The sequence below is a fragment of the Aphelocoma coerulescens genome, chromosome 3 (genome assembly GCF_041296385.1).
Source record: "Aphelocoma coerulescens isolate FSJ_1873_10779 chromosome 3, UR_Acoe_1.0, whole genome shotgun sequence".
NCBI lineage: Eukaryota > Metazoa > Chordata > Aves > Passeriformes > Corvidae > Aphelocoma > Aphelocoma coerulescens.
Window position 1 is genome coordinate 16,615,810 of NC_091016.1, and position 16,412 is coordinate 16,632,221.

Here is a 16,412-nt window from a genome sequence, read left to right on the forward strand (position 1 = left end):
GGTAAAGCTAAAGTGATCAGCAGTCAATGCCTTTATTAAAACTACACCACTTTTAGATAAACATTTCAGTTTAAATTTCCAAGCATTTCACTGGCCTGCTAAGAGGAATGGTGGTGCTGGGACCACCAACACCAGCAGTTCTTATGCTGGACTCCCAGCTCTGTCCCACCAGGAGGAAGGCAGCCAGCCAGGCCCCAGCTCAGGCTGCACTTTACCCCAAGCCAGCTGCCAGCAGCAGCATTAACTGGAATGTGTGTTACCCTCCAGAGCCAGGTAAATATTTCTCATCTGTCAGTGCAATGAATTATGGTTGATGCACTTGTAGTGAAGTGGCACAGCTACTTTATGAGTATCAGGGGTCAGAAACCTCAGGGACAACTGCGCTAATGGCAGAAGAATCTTGGTACAAGAACAAGCTACTGTCTCTTTTGCAACTAGTATAAGCCTGCAGATATAACTCTGATGCATGCTGAGCAGTTTATACTATGCTGTACACCCCTGACCAGACCCTTGGGGCAGCACAATTCCCTTTGAGCACTCGTGACTAAACCTACAGCACCTGGTCCTGTCTGTATGGACTGACAAGGGGCAGGACCCCAGTGAGGCAGTGTGTGAGTGACTCCTCTTTCAGTGCAGAGCTCTTCAGCAGCATAAACCAGCCCCCCTTCCAGCCCCAAGCAGGACAAGGACATCCCCAGAAGCTCTCCCTGTGGGAAAGGCTCATTTCCACTTCTGTCTCCTGGACAATGGCTGGCAGAGGGGCTAAGATGTGCTACTGGCAGCACACAGAAGGCAGGGGGGAAGAGATGGGGAGCAACACCCCAGACTTATTTTTGCATCAAAAACCGTGTATCACTGTCTGCTTTTAACTACAGTGGAGCAGCACTGCCACCAGGAACAGGAAAACCTGACCCAAAGAGTCAAAAAGTAGTTGAGGAAAAAAACCCCTTGCCCTTCTCACCAAAAAGCAGCACATGGCTGTCTGGGTACGTACAGGGGTAATGGAAGATATCCATTCTGGCAGTCTGGGCACACATTGTTCATGGAAGAGGAGATCAAACACCCAAGTCTGCAGTTATATATACATGTGTCATTCCAGTCCTAATAGGAAGTACTTGTGTAAATGGGGAGGAGGTCCACAGAGGATAGCAGGAATGGGAGCAAAAAATGATGTTCAGAAGGAAAAGGGCTCAGAAAAGATAAAAGGGCACTAGCCTTTCCCATTAAATCGATGTTTCAAAAGGAAGAACAAAAAAAAAATCTTTCATTTTATTTCCAAATGTGTGCAATTACCCCAACACTTGCAGCACATTGTGACTGAAGAGCTAAATAAAAATACCTCTCACTACCTGGATCCTCCATATATTTGTAATTACAGCCACTGATTGGAAAGGAAAGGCAAAACACGTATTTTCTAGAAAAAGAACACCTCAAACTCAAGCAAGACAACTGCAGTAAGGAGACATGGCAAAAGCCATTTGCCTACAAATGAATCTCTACATGATCCAAAAACAGCAGCAGTGTTTAAAAGTGAAAGAAACATCCTTGGTCATGACACAGTGTCCTAGGAAATCTGTCCTCAGCAGTACCACGATGGGTTGGCGAGGCTTTGCTGCGCTTACATTTTTCATGGTTCAGTACTGGCTCCTGGGCTGCTACCACCCCTCCATCCGTGTCGAAAAAGAAGCCAACAACTTCCTCCTTCTGCCGTCAGAGATGCTGATGCCAGAAGCTGGAGTTGCCAAGGGTACACATCAGGACCGGAACGGGAATCCCTGACCTCCTCTAGTGCCAGGGACGGAAGAACGGCAGACTGACCCACAGGGAGATGGGAGGAAAAGGAGAGAGAGGAAGGAAACGAAAATCTCTGTGCTGACAAGCAGACAGTCTTCAGTGATGATGCTCATGTTCAGATTTTCCCAGGAATTCCCTAGAAAGGAAATGACAAAGCAGTGACACTCGGCTCTCCTATACTCTGGGGCACACTACAGCCTGCAGGTCTTCGCTCTCACACCCATCAGTGGCTCCCACTGAAAGAGCCAAGCTGAAGCAACTGCTCTGCAACAGCTCCTCCAGAGCATCCAGCTCACAGCACAGATGACCCAGAAAGTGCTCCCAGATTTCTGTGGCTCCCCTTCCCAAAACCTGCTTTGCAAGGAGGTGGAGAGCTCTGACTCCTGTGCTAAGCCAGCCCCGGTATCTCCCCCACTGTGGAGAGCAAAGGGTGCTCAGCCCCACCCAGCCCCGCCCCGGCGTTACCGCAGTATCCGAGGTAGCTCTGGACTCCTGTAGATGTACTTGTGCCGGTAGCCGAGGTCTGTGTGGAAGGGCACAAACTGCACCTTGTAGTCCCGGAAACTCCGTGACGTGGCCGCGATGTTGTAAAGCTGAGCCCAAGGGAAGGAGGTGAGGGACTCGTGTTACTCCAAACCAGCTCCCTCTGCCAAACCCGCAGCCCCCTCAGGTGTGGGTGAGGGGCCCTGGCTGGAGCAGTTTTTGGTAGCTCCAGCCTCATTTCACTACTGATTTGCCACCTCCAGCACCACAGAATCTGCAGTCCCTCTGGGCTGTGTGTTTTACACCTTTCTATTACTTTTTGCCTGGCTGGGATGTTGCTCTATCCACACCAGTTCCTCCCACCAGATCAGCTTGCAGAGCCACGTGTGTACCTTTTTTCCCAGATGAAATGGTACCACTGGATCATCCTCAGCATGAAGGATGAGCAGGGAACAGGAAATGTATTTCACACTGTAAAACAGACAACAATGTCACAAAGGCCCAGAGCAATCCCATCGTTCTCTAACACCAACATGTGCATTTCTAAGAAAACTGTAGTGACAAATGTGTCCCGTGGGTTATTTACTACAATTTAAAACCTTTTCTGGGCACCATTCATTTGATCTATAGAAAATTTACCAGTGAAAGACAAGCTCATAAAATTTTCTTGCTACTTAGACCAGAGAAAAGTGGCTCACTCCACCGTAAATCATCACCCCCCCAACAAGGTCTGGTTTGGTTTCAATACTGGACACTCACAAATGCTCAGAGTCTTCAATGAAAGACTCAGTGAAAGGAGACAGTGTGATTACAGGCAAGGTGGCTTAGGCAAATGCACAGCAAAGGAATATTCCCAAACCTTCCATGTTCCAATGCTACTGTTTAATGTGTAAGGTACACTTGAAAAGCATAAATGGCATGAACCAAATCAGCACATCCCTGAGTAGTCTCTGTTCTCTCTGTTGCATCTGTCCTTACTATGAACAATTAAAAAAGACAGAGCTCTACTGTGCTGCTCTCGGGGCTGTGAGAGTAATTGAAATCGCTCCAGTAAGAGCAATGCTGCACCAAAAAAGAGCCAGAGTGCGGTCTCATGTCTATCCTCCTTGATGCTTGCCATGGCTCACTGCAGCCACAGCTGAAACCCCAGCAAAGAGGGAACTCACTTCTCATCGTTTGCAAATTTAATTCCACTTGTCGTGATGGGGTCAAGGAAGAACCAGTCAAACCCAGGGAAGTATCTGTATATCTGAAAGGAAAAATGTGCATTAGTGGCAGGCACCAGCAGGCCAGTGATACAAACAGCACTAACAGGGCAGGCTGCTGCCATCCCATAACATCCCTTGGCTGCTGACCGTGCTCTTTGCAGTGAGATTGCCCCTGTTTCCACCAGCATTATTTTTCCTCCCCTGTTTTGGGCCCATCTCACCAGCCTGCTCAGGAGCAGGCCCTGTGGGTGCTTGCGTGGTCAAAGTCTCCAGGTATCATGCAGGACTGTTGGCAATTCTTCCCGGAAGAGCTTTATCCCAGGGCACCTCACCAGCTTGCCTGCATCTGAGGCCTGGCCTGTGTGTCTACTCAGTTCAGAGCCAATCCATTCCCATGCTGGACACATGGCTCTGGCACTGCTTATTCTGTGCTCCCAGCAGCTGTCTCAAGTGTAGTTCTTTACCCCTGATGTTTACAGATATCCCCACTGCCCCACAAGCCGTGCAGTTAGCTCAGCTGCAGCACTTCTGAAGGCTCATTTCTATGCACACAATTCCATGCTACCAGCGTGAGAGTCACTGTGTACTTGCCACAGAAAAGGGGTGACTCCGTGCCTCCTCCCGTATGTTGGTGAATGGAGATTCCAGGATCAGGGCATCCGGGGGCGTTTCTGAAAAGCCAAAGGCAATGTGCTGAAATGCAGAGGTGCAGCCAGCCAGCAAGGTCAGCATCTGCCTCATGAGAGCAGCTGCCACCACGGTGCACCAAGGACAGCTCTGTCCCGGCCCCAAGCGCCTGCGGGAATTGGGGACAGCGGCCGGCTGCCGGGAAGCGCAGCCACGCACCACGCTTACCTCTCTCGCACAGGCGCCGCACCAGATTCGTTGCAACCCTGGAAAGAAGAACGAGCATTGAATTGGCACAGGCCCTCTGCAGAGCAGCAGCTCCAGAGGGGGCACAGGCACAACTCAACCACAAGGTCGATCCCTCACACTGCCTGAGGTCCTGGCAGCCAGCCCACAGTGACCTGGGCTCCCACCGGCCTCACGTACCCCACTGTCCCAAGTGACATCAGGGGCCTGTGTTTAAGTGAACAAGTCCAAGGAAGCAACACACCAGGCAGCCCCTTGGATGGACTCCTTTCGGGTGGCTCTCAGGCTCCCATCACATCCACAGCTGTGTGACACAGCCTCCCACCTCCAGACCACAAGGGCTGAGCAAGCAGGAGGGGAATGCAGGGCTATAGGCAGAGGGGGAGGTGTGTTCCAGGCAGCTGGAGTGCAGCATCCCAGGGCTACACTGCAAGGAGCTTCCCTAACTGGGACAGAAAGCAGCAAGGTCTCCCCTATGCATCACCCTAACAGGACAGGGATATTTCCAAATTTGCTGAATCCTCCAAGCACAACACATTTCACAGACCTTGGACTCCAGACTGGCTGCGGTCACCAGTCTGAGAGAACTCAGCTGGGGGCCAGTCTCAGGACACTAACTTGAAGTGTTGGGAAACATCACAAGCATGCTCTGACCCAGAAAGGGATTCTGAACAGGGCAAAAAATTTAGAGGACGAGCCAAAGAAAAGGTCTTTGTCTTCTCTCAAACAAAGCAGGGTGTTTAGTGTCACAGCAATGAAGAGGCACTACCCTGAAATACTTCCCTGTCCCAGCATGTGTTTCACGGCAAGGACAGCTGTTGTGGTCTTACAGTTTATCTACACACAGCTCAACTCAAAGGTAACTCTTGTGTTTGCCCCCTGATCCTCCACCAGTCACAGGGGTAAAGAGCACGTGGTGCTGAACATGACTCGCCTCCAGACAGCCATGGAAAGGGAGGAAGCAGGAAAGGAAAGTTAAAAACACGAAGGCAAAGGCACTTGACACCTTGAACTTCCCTGTGCCAGGCATGACCACACAAATGTCAGAGGTGGCCAGCAGTGTAGTCATGCAGGCATCTGCACAAGCACTGATTACACACGGCATGTTTACCAGGATAGGAGGAAAACCTTTTGTAAGGACAACTCACACACAAGTGTGGCTGGTCTGAGACACTCCTTCAGAGTACCAGAGAAATCTGATGTTCTGCTCTGAAGGACAATCTATTATTCTAAATGTCTTTCTAGTGTGAACCCTCTGGACAATGAAGGTTCAAGATCCATTGCTGCAGTCATTCACTGTAGCCCTTCCCACTCTGTACAGTGCAAAGGGGAAAGCCACCCCCCAGAAATTATGCCATAGGTGCCAAGAGCCAAGCCAGCCCAGGGAATACAGCAAACAGCACCTTCACCCAAGGTCAGTGTTCAGTGTTCTTCAGAAACTGCTTCTTTAGAAGTGCCACCAAGATTAGATGCTTACCCTGTGCCCAGAGAGTGTCCCCATATATAGACAGGGTTGTCTCCACTTCGTGCTTTTATCCAGTCAAAGACGTGAAGGGCGTCGTAGGTCATTCCCCTCTCTGAGGGGCTGCCTATTGAGTCACCCCAGCCTGGAACACAAAGAGTCCTGCTGAGAATCGCTGAAACTGCTCAGCAGAGCCAGCCAGCTCTTCCCATGCAGCCCATCTGCAACTGCAAGGGACATGGATGGGACTTGGGCACTTTCTGTTCACTTCACTGTGCACCTCTACGATTTGGGGCTGGAAGCCTTGACGGTTCCACAGTCATTTAATCAAGGTAACTGTCTGCTGTCTGCCAAGGAGTTTTTGTGGATTTAGTCAACAACAAAATCAAGGACTGGATCTCAAACACTGCTACAACAGCGTTCTTGCATGTACCCACCTGCAACAGCCCAGCTCCCAAACCTTTCCTGCTTTTGCCTGCGTGTAACCAGTTTGTGAGGTGAGTCTCTGCCAGTACAGGATTGGATGCTTAGGGCCAAAGCTCAACCATGTCTCACAGAACTGTTGCAGCTGTTTGTGCTGTTCAATCAGTGCCCTCCAGCAATTTTCCACCCTCCTGACTGCTTTGGCTCCATGATTTTTGCAGCACATCTACACACTGTATGCTCAGCAGCCAGCACCCCACATCCCATCTGATACCTAATCAGCAGCCAGAGAAACAGCTGCCAGCAGGACTGAAAAACAGGGCAAGCTCCTACAAATAAACCTCTCCCAGATGTCTTCTTGATAAAAATGCAGTGGATTAATTTCTTTCCTGTATCTATAGTGGCATTACACTGTAGCCATGGCTTAAATACTGAGAAGGTAAAAAAAGAGCAGCAGATGCCAGACTGCTGGTGCAGAGGTGCAAAGCAGTCATGGCTTCTGCCAAGTATTGTTAGCAAATCATTTACTCTGTCTTATCTCACCTATGGGCTTTTAAAAGGAAGTAAGTGCAAGTTCAGTTCCCTGTGTGACCTTAGGAAAGTCAACTAGATCTTATCCAAAAGGACTACACCCAGGCAAGCCCATCAGCTTCCATACGTGCACCTGGAGGGTGCCTTAAGTGGATGCTGTGACAGCCTGTGTGCCTGGCTCACTCTCTGCTCCTTAGCTCCCCAATCTACAAGCCCTGGGCTTGAGGACAGACAGGAGCCAGAGTCCACCCAGCTGGACAGCACGAAGCAATGCTACACATGAAGGCACTAGAAAGAAATTTCTGGAAATTCTTTGGATACCCATGAAGGGGGGAAAGAGAAGCAATAACCACACCTAATTAGCTGGCAGCAATTGTTCATAAAAGAAGCCCACATACCTCGATAGTCAAACGTCACCACATGGTACCCAAGGGAGCTGAGAACCTGTAAGGCAGAGAAACACTCAGAAACCCATTACAGAGACTTGCACACCAGCCATGCTCTTGCATCAGGCCAGGGTGCAGGGATCCATTTGATAACATTATTGATATGCTAAAGGGCCAATTCACAGCTTTTCAATGTAGCAGGCACAGAGCTTTCCAAACACTAATCATCTCAGCCCACTGGTTTTACTCTGTTTGTTTCCTAGACCTCCTATCAGGCTACCTAAGGTGTTGATTATCCCTTTAACAGCTTTGACCTTAAGATCTGCAAATACCTACTGTTTCCTCTGCAAAGATTTTCATGTTTTCCAGTGAAAGAGTACAACTGCTCCAATTATATTACTCGAATTGGCATAAATGTAAGCATAACATATAGGAGCCCATTTCAGAAGGCCTAAATGTAGAGATCAAAAATGTACAATTGCTCTATTATGGAGATTTATGTTATAACCAATGGTAATACTAACAAAATCTGTTAAAAGCAAGTAAAAACATTCAGTGTTAGATCAACTTGCTTGGAGTAAGTGCCTTGGTAAAAACAATACAAGCATTCCAAGCTACCGTAGCTTGATATGAACCTAACAGGTTCATAAAAATAACAATAAGTTATAAAACTTACCAACTTATAAATGTTGATAAAAATCAACAAAAAGTTAAAAAAGGATTAAAATGTTGCTCTTGTGGTCTGTGTATGGCACATGATTATTTTAAAAAGCAGTATTAGTATTATACTATACTCTAAAGAGGAAATATAAAACCAACACCATTTCTAGTGGGACTGGGACTATTGTAGCCGACAAATGAAATGACACCTGTCAGCTGAGCATTACTTGTAGCACAATTTTAAGAGATTACATATATTGGGTAGATTCATAAACAATTAAACATTTCACAACCGCTTTGGGGCACACAGTGTCAAGTGGAGCTTACACAGACAACTGGCACCTGAGTGGGAAGGCAGAGAGCACTTCCACTGTCCCACCAGAACCTAAATGGTGGCCTGAAAATGGAAAGACAGTAACTTCATGTATGTATCCCCACAGTTTACCCCATTGCTTGCTGGCACCCCTGTAAGAACAACATGTGACATCATGCTCACCCTTGCAGCATTTAGTCGAGCTTTTAATGCCATTTAAACCCTATAAGTTGTTTGCAATTTCTATTAGCAGATGCAACTGCAACAACTTCAAAGTCACTCAAAGCTCCTGTGCTTTTTGCTATTCAGGTCTCTTCAAGCGATTCCAATTCCTCTTTCTTGGGCTCTAAACCCTTCACAGGGGTTCCACTGGAGGTGACAAGGTCCACCCTGTGTGCACTTCCAGGGCAAATGCCCTTTACAGCACAGGTATTAAATATTCCATAGCTCCACTCTGGGATACACATTCACAAGTTACTGTTTCTTCAACGTCCTCCTGCAAATAACTGTGCCAACAGCACAGAGGTGTAGTTGTGTTGTACGTACAACACCACTGCAGCCTACATAACAGCAGAATAATCTGGTAAAATATTAATTAACAAATTAGGTGCTGCAGGACAGCTGTCTCCAATGGAATCACTATATGACATTTTTATATATTCACTTACACATTGGATTCCCTGACTGGACATGCAGAACACAAAGTTTCTTTGTGAAAAATCTGGGGTTTGGCTTTACAACGTGATTTTACTGCTAAGATATCTCATACAATCTCGCCTTTTCCAAGCCATTAAAAATTGTTTAATCTGTTGAGAGTTCACCTGTTTTCTATACACGTTTGCTATGTGCTGGCTGCATTGAAGGCTTATTAAAAGCACCAGCAAAAAGGACAGCATCCCAAACTGGTTCATCCTGCTGGAATAAACACAAACATGGAGTTTCTGGAGTGGTTCTGCCCAAGTGTGTGTTCCCATGTGAGTAACTGACTGAAAATACAAACTAAGCAGCTTGCCTGGATGTTCTCAGAAGCAAAGAATACCAGAGCCAGGAACAGAAAGCTTGGGTTTTGGTAAACTGTGTTCTCTGTATATGTACACACAGAAACACACCAAGCCTGTGAATATTCTGAAGCACTGCTACTCTTGTCCATCAGGATCAAAACCAACTCCTCTGCCTGTCTTGGCCAGCACAAAATGCATCACAGCACAGGCTGGTTCCCAGAAAAATGACAAAATAGATCACTATACATGACAGTCTCCTCAACCAATTTTCTGCAACTTAGCTCATCTTTTTTTTCTTAGAGGAAATTAAGCATCACCTGCCTCCTTGGGGTTGCTAAACAGTATTTTCTAAGCAATCTGAATTTAAAAGACTTTGCAGCAGGGGATCTTGCATTGCATTGCATTGCAATAAAGCTTTATGAGTGCCAACACTGACACAAATTATAAAGAGAAGAAAAAACAGACCTCTCTGAAATGAACCACAAAAACAATTCTGGCTCTTTTAGAAACATGTGATATGAGACCAAGAAATGGTGTGTGAGAATTTCAGCCAAAAGAGAGTTTAATAAAATAAATTACCCCAAAAGTCATTAGACTAAACTCAAAGCAACTGAGGCTGTCTGTTCTCACATAACTCACACCATAATACTGCACCTGGGAAATTCATTGGGTTTTCTACAAACCTCCTGCACTTGAGATGGCACCATTCACACACATGCCATGAGTAAAAGAGAAATCCAGTTAATCAATCAAATTGGGGCTGTAATTAAATAAAACTTTAGATTTTTCCCAGAAACGGTGTTGGTTAGCTCACTTGGAGCTGGCAGTTAACAACAGCAAATAAAAGAACCTTCAAACACCTTTGAAGATGGGAGAAGTGTGCTCACAGCTTACAGATCCCTTTTTCCATACAGGCTGCCTATTTAAAGGACACTGAGAGCCCTAAGGCCCGTGCCTGTTGGCAGTGGGCTGTTAGGAGCAGTCTTCTCAACTCTGTGCACATCTGATGTGTTAATGCAATTGTTTGGACACAACAGGCAGCCACTTACCTTGTAGAGCTCCACCCGGTGATCCCCACCTCTGGCAAGAGTGATTGATGAAGAGAAAAGGAGAGGAAAAAAAAACCAAACAAACCATAAGACAAACCAACCAAACAAAAAGAAACAAACACAAGAAAAAAAGCCCCAAACCAACCACATGTGAGCATTTAAGTTTCCAGAAACATATTTCCCAATTGCCTCAGGCAATCTAACAAAAACATGCCAAACATAAGAAACACCATAACTGCTTTGTCACAGGCTTTGAGGAGACAGCCAGGCTTTGTTGAGCTATGCAGGACATAATTTTGAAGTCAACTTCTCCATGTAAATCTCGCCTCACAGCAAGTAAAAATGAACTTTTCAACCCACCCTGCTATCTGCCTTTTCCAAAGCCTGTAATACATCCAGAACAGCCTGTCCCTTTTGGCTCTGCATACCCTGAGCTCTTGCCACAAGTGCTGCCCCAGCCAGTAGCCCTGACTCTCCAAAGTGTGATGCCCCCAGCAGAAATCATGACATTAAGCCAAGCAGGTGGCACTTAGACTGTCTCACCTGCCTCCAAGCTCAGGGAAAGAAAGGACACGTTCAAAACAGTGAGTAGAGAAAAGCAGAGCTGAACACTGTAAGTCCAGGGGAAGAAGCTGCTTAATGTATTGGGGGGGGGGGTTATAAATATAAACTGAAACCCAGACAATGGAAAGGAACGTGAATGTGCCATTACATATGCTAAAATACAGGCACAACATGACATGGCTAATCCACACCCAAACTCTAGTCTAGTATTGGTATTAGAGTAAACCTCACTCATGAAAACTCTAAAGCTTTCATATTATGACTGGTTTGGTCAGTGCAGGCTCTAAACCAAAATGCCAAATCTCCCTCTAAGAACACATGCACTTGCCAGCCAAAAGCTGTCAGCTCCAACTGTGCTTACAAAATACCTAATGCAGTCAAAAACACTCAGGGCAAAATGCAAGGGGTTGCTTGTAAGTCATTTTGTATCATACAAGCCTGAAGATGATGATCCACTTGCTTGAAAAGTCATGCAAGTTTCACATGCACATGTTTGTGCTTTTTCATGCTTTCCTTGAAGTGTAACAGAGGAATTTTTTCTGAGGCGATGAAGTACACATAACATTTTTGCCTCAGCCCCAGATCACTCAGGTCAAACCAGGAAGCCAAGGCAGTGCCTTTTACTCATGGTTAATGCAGCCTGCAGCAGTAAAGCAGCCCTTGGACAAGTGACTGAATGGGCAGCACGGAAACAAACATATAGCAATACACATTAAATCTCAAATGGCAAAGCCAAGATACCTCTAGCTCCTCCAGTGCACAGAGTGAAATGTGAAATATGTAATTGATCCCTAGTTCAGTCCTTTATCTCAGCAGCACTTGGGGGATTTGAGAAGGAAATTTTATCAATATGCACACAGCAGAGATACTGGCCCCAAATGGCCACCATTAAGCTGCAGAATAGCTTCCCTTAGTATCATTTGCTGCACCCAATAAAGGCAAAGAACCAAGTGAAGAAGTATTGGCAAAATAATGCTACAATTTGATTAAACTTTGCCATGCATCAGCAGAAGAAGGCAAGGGCAGTTTGCAAAAGAACCATCTGTTCATGCATTTCCTGGGTCGCAGCACACATCTTCCATACCACGCCCTTGTACCAAGAAAAGCACACTGCTGAGACAAGAATTTGGGTGAAAAATGTTGTGAACTAGAGGCTAGCAAACCTTCACTAGCAGCACAGCTAAAACAGTTTCTTTACATCATGGAACTTGTTTTCCTGCAATTCTTCTGCTTTTGCAATCTATGGGCAGACATCAGCTTCAAAATAATGTGTCATCAAGAAAAAGCATGCCAAGAACTGGCACTCAAAATTCAGAAGGGTTGATACTCTTTTGTGAAATGCCTGTCTGTAAGGGGAAAGACCATGTTCTCATAGATTAATAAAAGCACTGTAACATGTGGAGATGTGGCAGGAAGAACATGATCCTGAGAAATATCTTCACACTGCATTAATGGTTTTCAGCAACCAGTAACAAAGTACAAAGACCTACTGCTTTAGCCAATACACAGTCAACTATAAAATTACAAATTTAGAAGTGCTTCTGGTCCAGACAACTGTCCTGGACAGATGTAATAATGAAACAAGATCGGCACATGACCTTCCTCTTTCCTTCTGATTTTCCTTCCTCAGAATCTGTTAACTACTAAAAATAAACTCACAAAAGGAACTGGAAGGTTTATTTAATGCCTGTGAGTCACATATACAGAAGCACTAATAGCATTCCATGTCTCAGTTGAGAGACTACTACACTGAAAAGAAATACTTCTCATCACCTGATTTAGGAAGGGTCACAGCCTCCTGTCTTCTAGCAGAGGATACAAGGTAAACTATAATATCAGCTATCTCTGATAACTGCAATAAATCTATTCCCACACTCAATAAATGGAGAGGGATCATTTCATAAAACATATGTGCCTTCTTTTAAAAGGAGTAAATTTTATTTTGGTTTTTAGTCATAGAACAGTTTGGGGTGGAAGAACCCTTTAAAAGCCATCTAGTCTAAATCCCCTGCAATAAGCAGGGACATCTTCAACTAGATCAGTTTGCTCAGAGCCCCATCCAGCCTGACCTTGAATGTTTCCAGGCATGGGGCACCTACCACCTCTTTGGGCAACCTGTTCCAGTGTTTGACCACCACCCTCATTGTAAACAATTTCTTTTTTATATCTGATCTAAATTGGCCCTCTTTTAGTTTAAAATGACTATCCCTTGTCCTATCACTACAGGCCCTAAGGAGTTTTTTTCCATCTTTCTTAACATGCTGAAGCTGTGACAAGCCAGGAAAACACACCCTGAAACAAAGCCATCAGTGTTTTGTGCCTCACCTTGTTCCTGCATTGCCGTGCAGGTAAAGGATTACAGGATGGCTGGAGCCCAAAGCCTCCTCAAACCACAGCTGGTCCTTCCCTCGGGCATTCTTCCATAAGGCTGCAGGGACCGTGTGCCTGTGTACAGAAGGAAAATTTACACTGTCCTGCTGCTACTTGACACTGGAGTGCCTGCCACTTGAATTCTGAGTTTTTCTGATCAACTCCTTCCCTCAGGATTACACACCTCACACACATTTTCATAGAACTGTCCTGATTAGCTGACAAATGGCCAAATTTAAAAGGCAGTGGCTACAGTTTTCACCTCCATCACCGCTGCCTTCAAAACTTAGGGCTGTGCAAGGCATCAAACTTCAATGGCACAATTACTGAACTTCCTGCTGCTCTGGCGAAAGAATAGCAATTCCTCAGCTTTTATGGAATTTAATTGCTTCAATTAACATACTTCTATACCATCAACAAGATTCACTGCTAGGTCAGCAGATGTTCAGAATAATCAAAAGCAGTTGGGCTTGGAAAGAATGTTCAGTGATTAAGAGACATATCTGACTCCACAGCCAACCTGAGGAAAAGGAAGGGCCCAGAGTCTGAGGAGAAGATCATGTGTTTTGTTTTCAGGCACAAGGTTCTCCAAGGTGGAACATTTTAGCTGAAAAAGTTACAATCTACAAGAGCCAGAAATTTTTAACTCACAGCTGTTCTTCTGTAGATAATGTATCTAGATGACCTGCTAGAAAGAATTCAAGACTGGAACAGAAAGTAGGCAATTAAACTGGATAATTAGAATACAAACACAAAGCAAGTACATGCCCATAACCATCTCAGTTGTTGAGAAGGTGGCTGGCTTCCAGCCATCAGAAGTAACTTAAGTACTCACATGCCTTTTCACCTGAAAGGCAAACAAACTTGCACCTACCACACCAATCCTCCCCAGATGTAAAGCTCAGAGGACAAACAGGGGGAAAGCAATGTAAAAAGTCTACTTGCTTGCATGAGCCAGCAGACACCAAGGTCTTGAAGAGGTAAAAAGCCTTAGTAACTGTGAGACTCAAAAATTCTTCAACTGTTCTGCCCCAAGACTTTTGCAAACTTACAAACAAAGCAGGCTGAGGACTTCATTTCACATGTACACTAAACACAAGACCTTGCACTGGCATTAAAAATCAAGATTCCAAACTTTTGTGACCATCTCCCATAAATATCAAGACAAATGACAGTCTCTGAATTGCCAGAAGCTGGAAGTCATGTTTTAGTAAAGATACATGGTACACTTGTAAGGGAAAAAATACAAATATCAAGACTGCAATAAAAACTTATCTAACAGCATAACAGGCAGAATTTTAATTGTCCAAGTGAAGAATCAAACCACTGTTTGTCAGCCTATCCTGGAAAGACTGAAGTTTAAGTTTCTAAGTGTATCTTTCACTAAAATTTACTTAAAGGAAAGAAACTGTCCTAATGGTAATTATAGTATCTCTATCTCATTTAAAGATTATGCACCCTGTGAAGAAAAAATCTCTACTGCATTAAAGGACACATCCAAGTTACATACACAACTGAAAACTCCAAATTCTACAGCGTACAGATTGAACATCACTGGCTGTATTAAGGGAACATCCACCCCCTTCCCTCCATACCTGACACAATCCTGGGTAACAAGGAGCTAAAATGAATTGTCCCTACCTGGGACCATAAAATCATCTTCGTGAGGAAGAAATGACAAATGAGCTCTGACACTGTCACTTGTTTTGTTAAGAGAGTAAACTGTGTGTTCCGTTCTCACCCACTCTCTGAATCTTACATATGCTTTATGCACTGAATTTTCTTCCTCCTACTCCGAACACTTTGATCTGTTTTCCTACCTTCCCCCACGCGCATTTTGCAAAACAAAATATGAATCAGAGTTGAATGACAAAACGTCTAACTACTTGGGTCTAGTCTGATCTGGAGGCAGGATCTTTGTAGTGATGCAGACCTGTAACCTTTATGATTCCAAATGTTGATGTTTCTCTGAATGCACAGGTTGTCTGACTGGGTTTGTGCATTCCTGATCCGAGCTCAGATGAGCCCCAGAGATTTGCATACTTTTCAACATGAACTCGGTCACTTGGCAGAGGAAAATACAAACATCCACAAATGAGAGCATGCACAGCAAAAAGAATGAATAGGCAACACTGAGAACAAAAAGAAGAATAAAGATGCATGGCACATACTGCACAGAACTGGATTCCTTACCAGACTCCAATGGTTACATCCTCCTCTGGCTGCAAGTAATAATTACAGGTGTGGTTTAAACCTTGATCCTGTGGTCTTTTCAAGTCAATGAAATATGGGACCCTCACTGAAATAAAAAAAAAAAAAAAAAAAGAAACATTGTAATTTTAATTTTTACCTTTATTTTCTCACAAAACTGCTTAACCAAGGCACTGGAGAGTTGTACAAACTGGTCCACTGTGCTGGGAAGACGTTTTTGTGTAGAAGGATGAATTGGTTACAGCTGTGATGTAAAACATGAACAGCAAAGAGAGCAAGGTAAGAAGACACAAGCAACCACCAAAAACACAGGGAGCAGGCTAAAATTAAGAGAAGGTGGGGGAGACAGACAAAGCTTCCTGTGACAAACATTTAACCATCTCTGTCCAGTCAGAATTACAAATCTCTGCTGCATCAGGGGTGGGTTAGCTGATTTGGATCCAGGCTCTTCCCACAATATGGAGCTCCACTGCAGCAGAACCAGGAAGTCTGTCTCCTTGGGATTCAGTGGTATAGCAATTAACATACCAAAGCTTTTGTGCTACTGACACACAAAGAAACACTGATAATGGTGATAGTCAAATCTCACTTCACTTCCCCTCTAGAAAAAAACATTCAGCTTTACACAAACACAAAAACCAAAGCAGACAACAGCCGATGTCAACCTCACAAATGTGGACCCTCAGACTGCAAATCTTTACCTGTTAAGTCCTGCCTGCTCTTGTACACAAGCCCATGGAAGAGTCCCAGACAAATGGCACAAAGCACCGGGGACCTGCTGGGTCTCATGAGGGCAGTCGATCCTCCAAGAGGATGACAAGTTCTGCAGTCAAGGTCTGCACTGGCACACAGGTCACTTCTAGCAGTGCTCTGACAAAGTTATGCAACTTCTCTGTGTCCTTGTGGTGATTTAACATCACCCAGAAATCCAGGCCTCAGATCCTTTGTATCCCCACCTCCAGAGCCCCAGGGGTTGCCCTCGACTCTCTCCAGGTACCTTTTGCCAGAGACTCCAGGAAGGACCATTCTCCCCAGCTGCAGAGCACATTTTTTACATCCTGTCCTGTCCTGACTGGTCCAAGGG

The 16,412-nt window shown here is 45.1% G+C and overlaps 1 protein-coding gene across 1 annotated transcript in view; it reads right to left on the reverse strand.

Annotated features, from left to right (window-relative positions):
• Positions 1-2: 2 nt before the first annotated feature.
• Positions 3-16,412, reverse strand: part of ABHD12 (abhydrolase domain containing 12, lysophospholipase) — a 38,899-nt gene continuing 22,489 nt past the window's right edge. The window contains exons 3-13 of the mRNA XM_069009210.1: positions 15,311-15,416; positions 13,073-13,192; positions 10,184-10,214; positions 7,173-7,218; positions 5,836-5,965; positions 4,341-4,378; positions 4,077-4,156; positions 3,444-3,526; positions 2,670-2,748; positions 2,260-2,387; positions 3-1,930 (exon numbers count right to left, since the gene is read on the reverse strand). Coding sequence (XP_068865311.1) covers positions 1,891-1,930; positions 2,260-2,387; positions 2,670-2,748; positions 3,444-3,526; positions 4,077-4,156; positions 4,341-4,378; positions 5,836-5,965; positions 7,173-7,218; positions 10,184-10,214; positions 13,073-13,192; positions 15,311-15,416 — 881 coding nt within the window. The 3' untranslated portion in view covers positions 3-1,890. The remainder of the gene's footprint in view (positions 1,931-2,259; positions 2,388-2,669; positions 2,749-3,443; positions 3,527-4,076; positions 4,157-4,340; positions 4,379-5,835; positions 5,966-7,172; positions 7,219-10,183; positions 10,215-13,072; positions 13,193-15,310; positions 15,417-16,412) is intronic.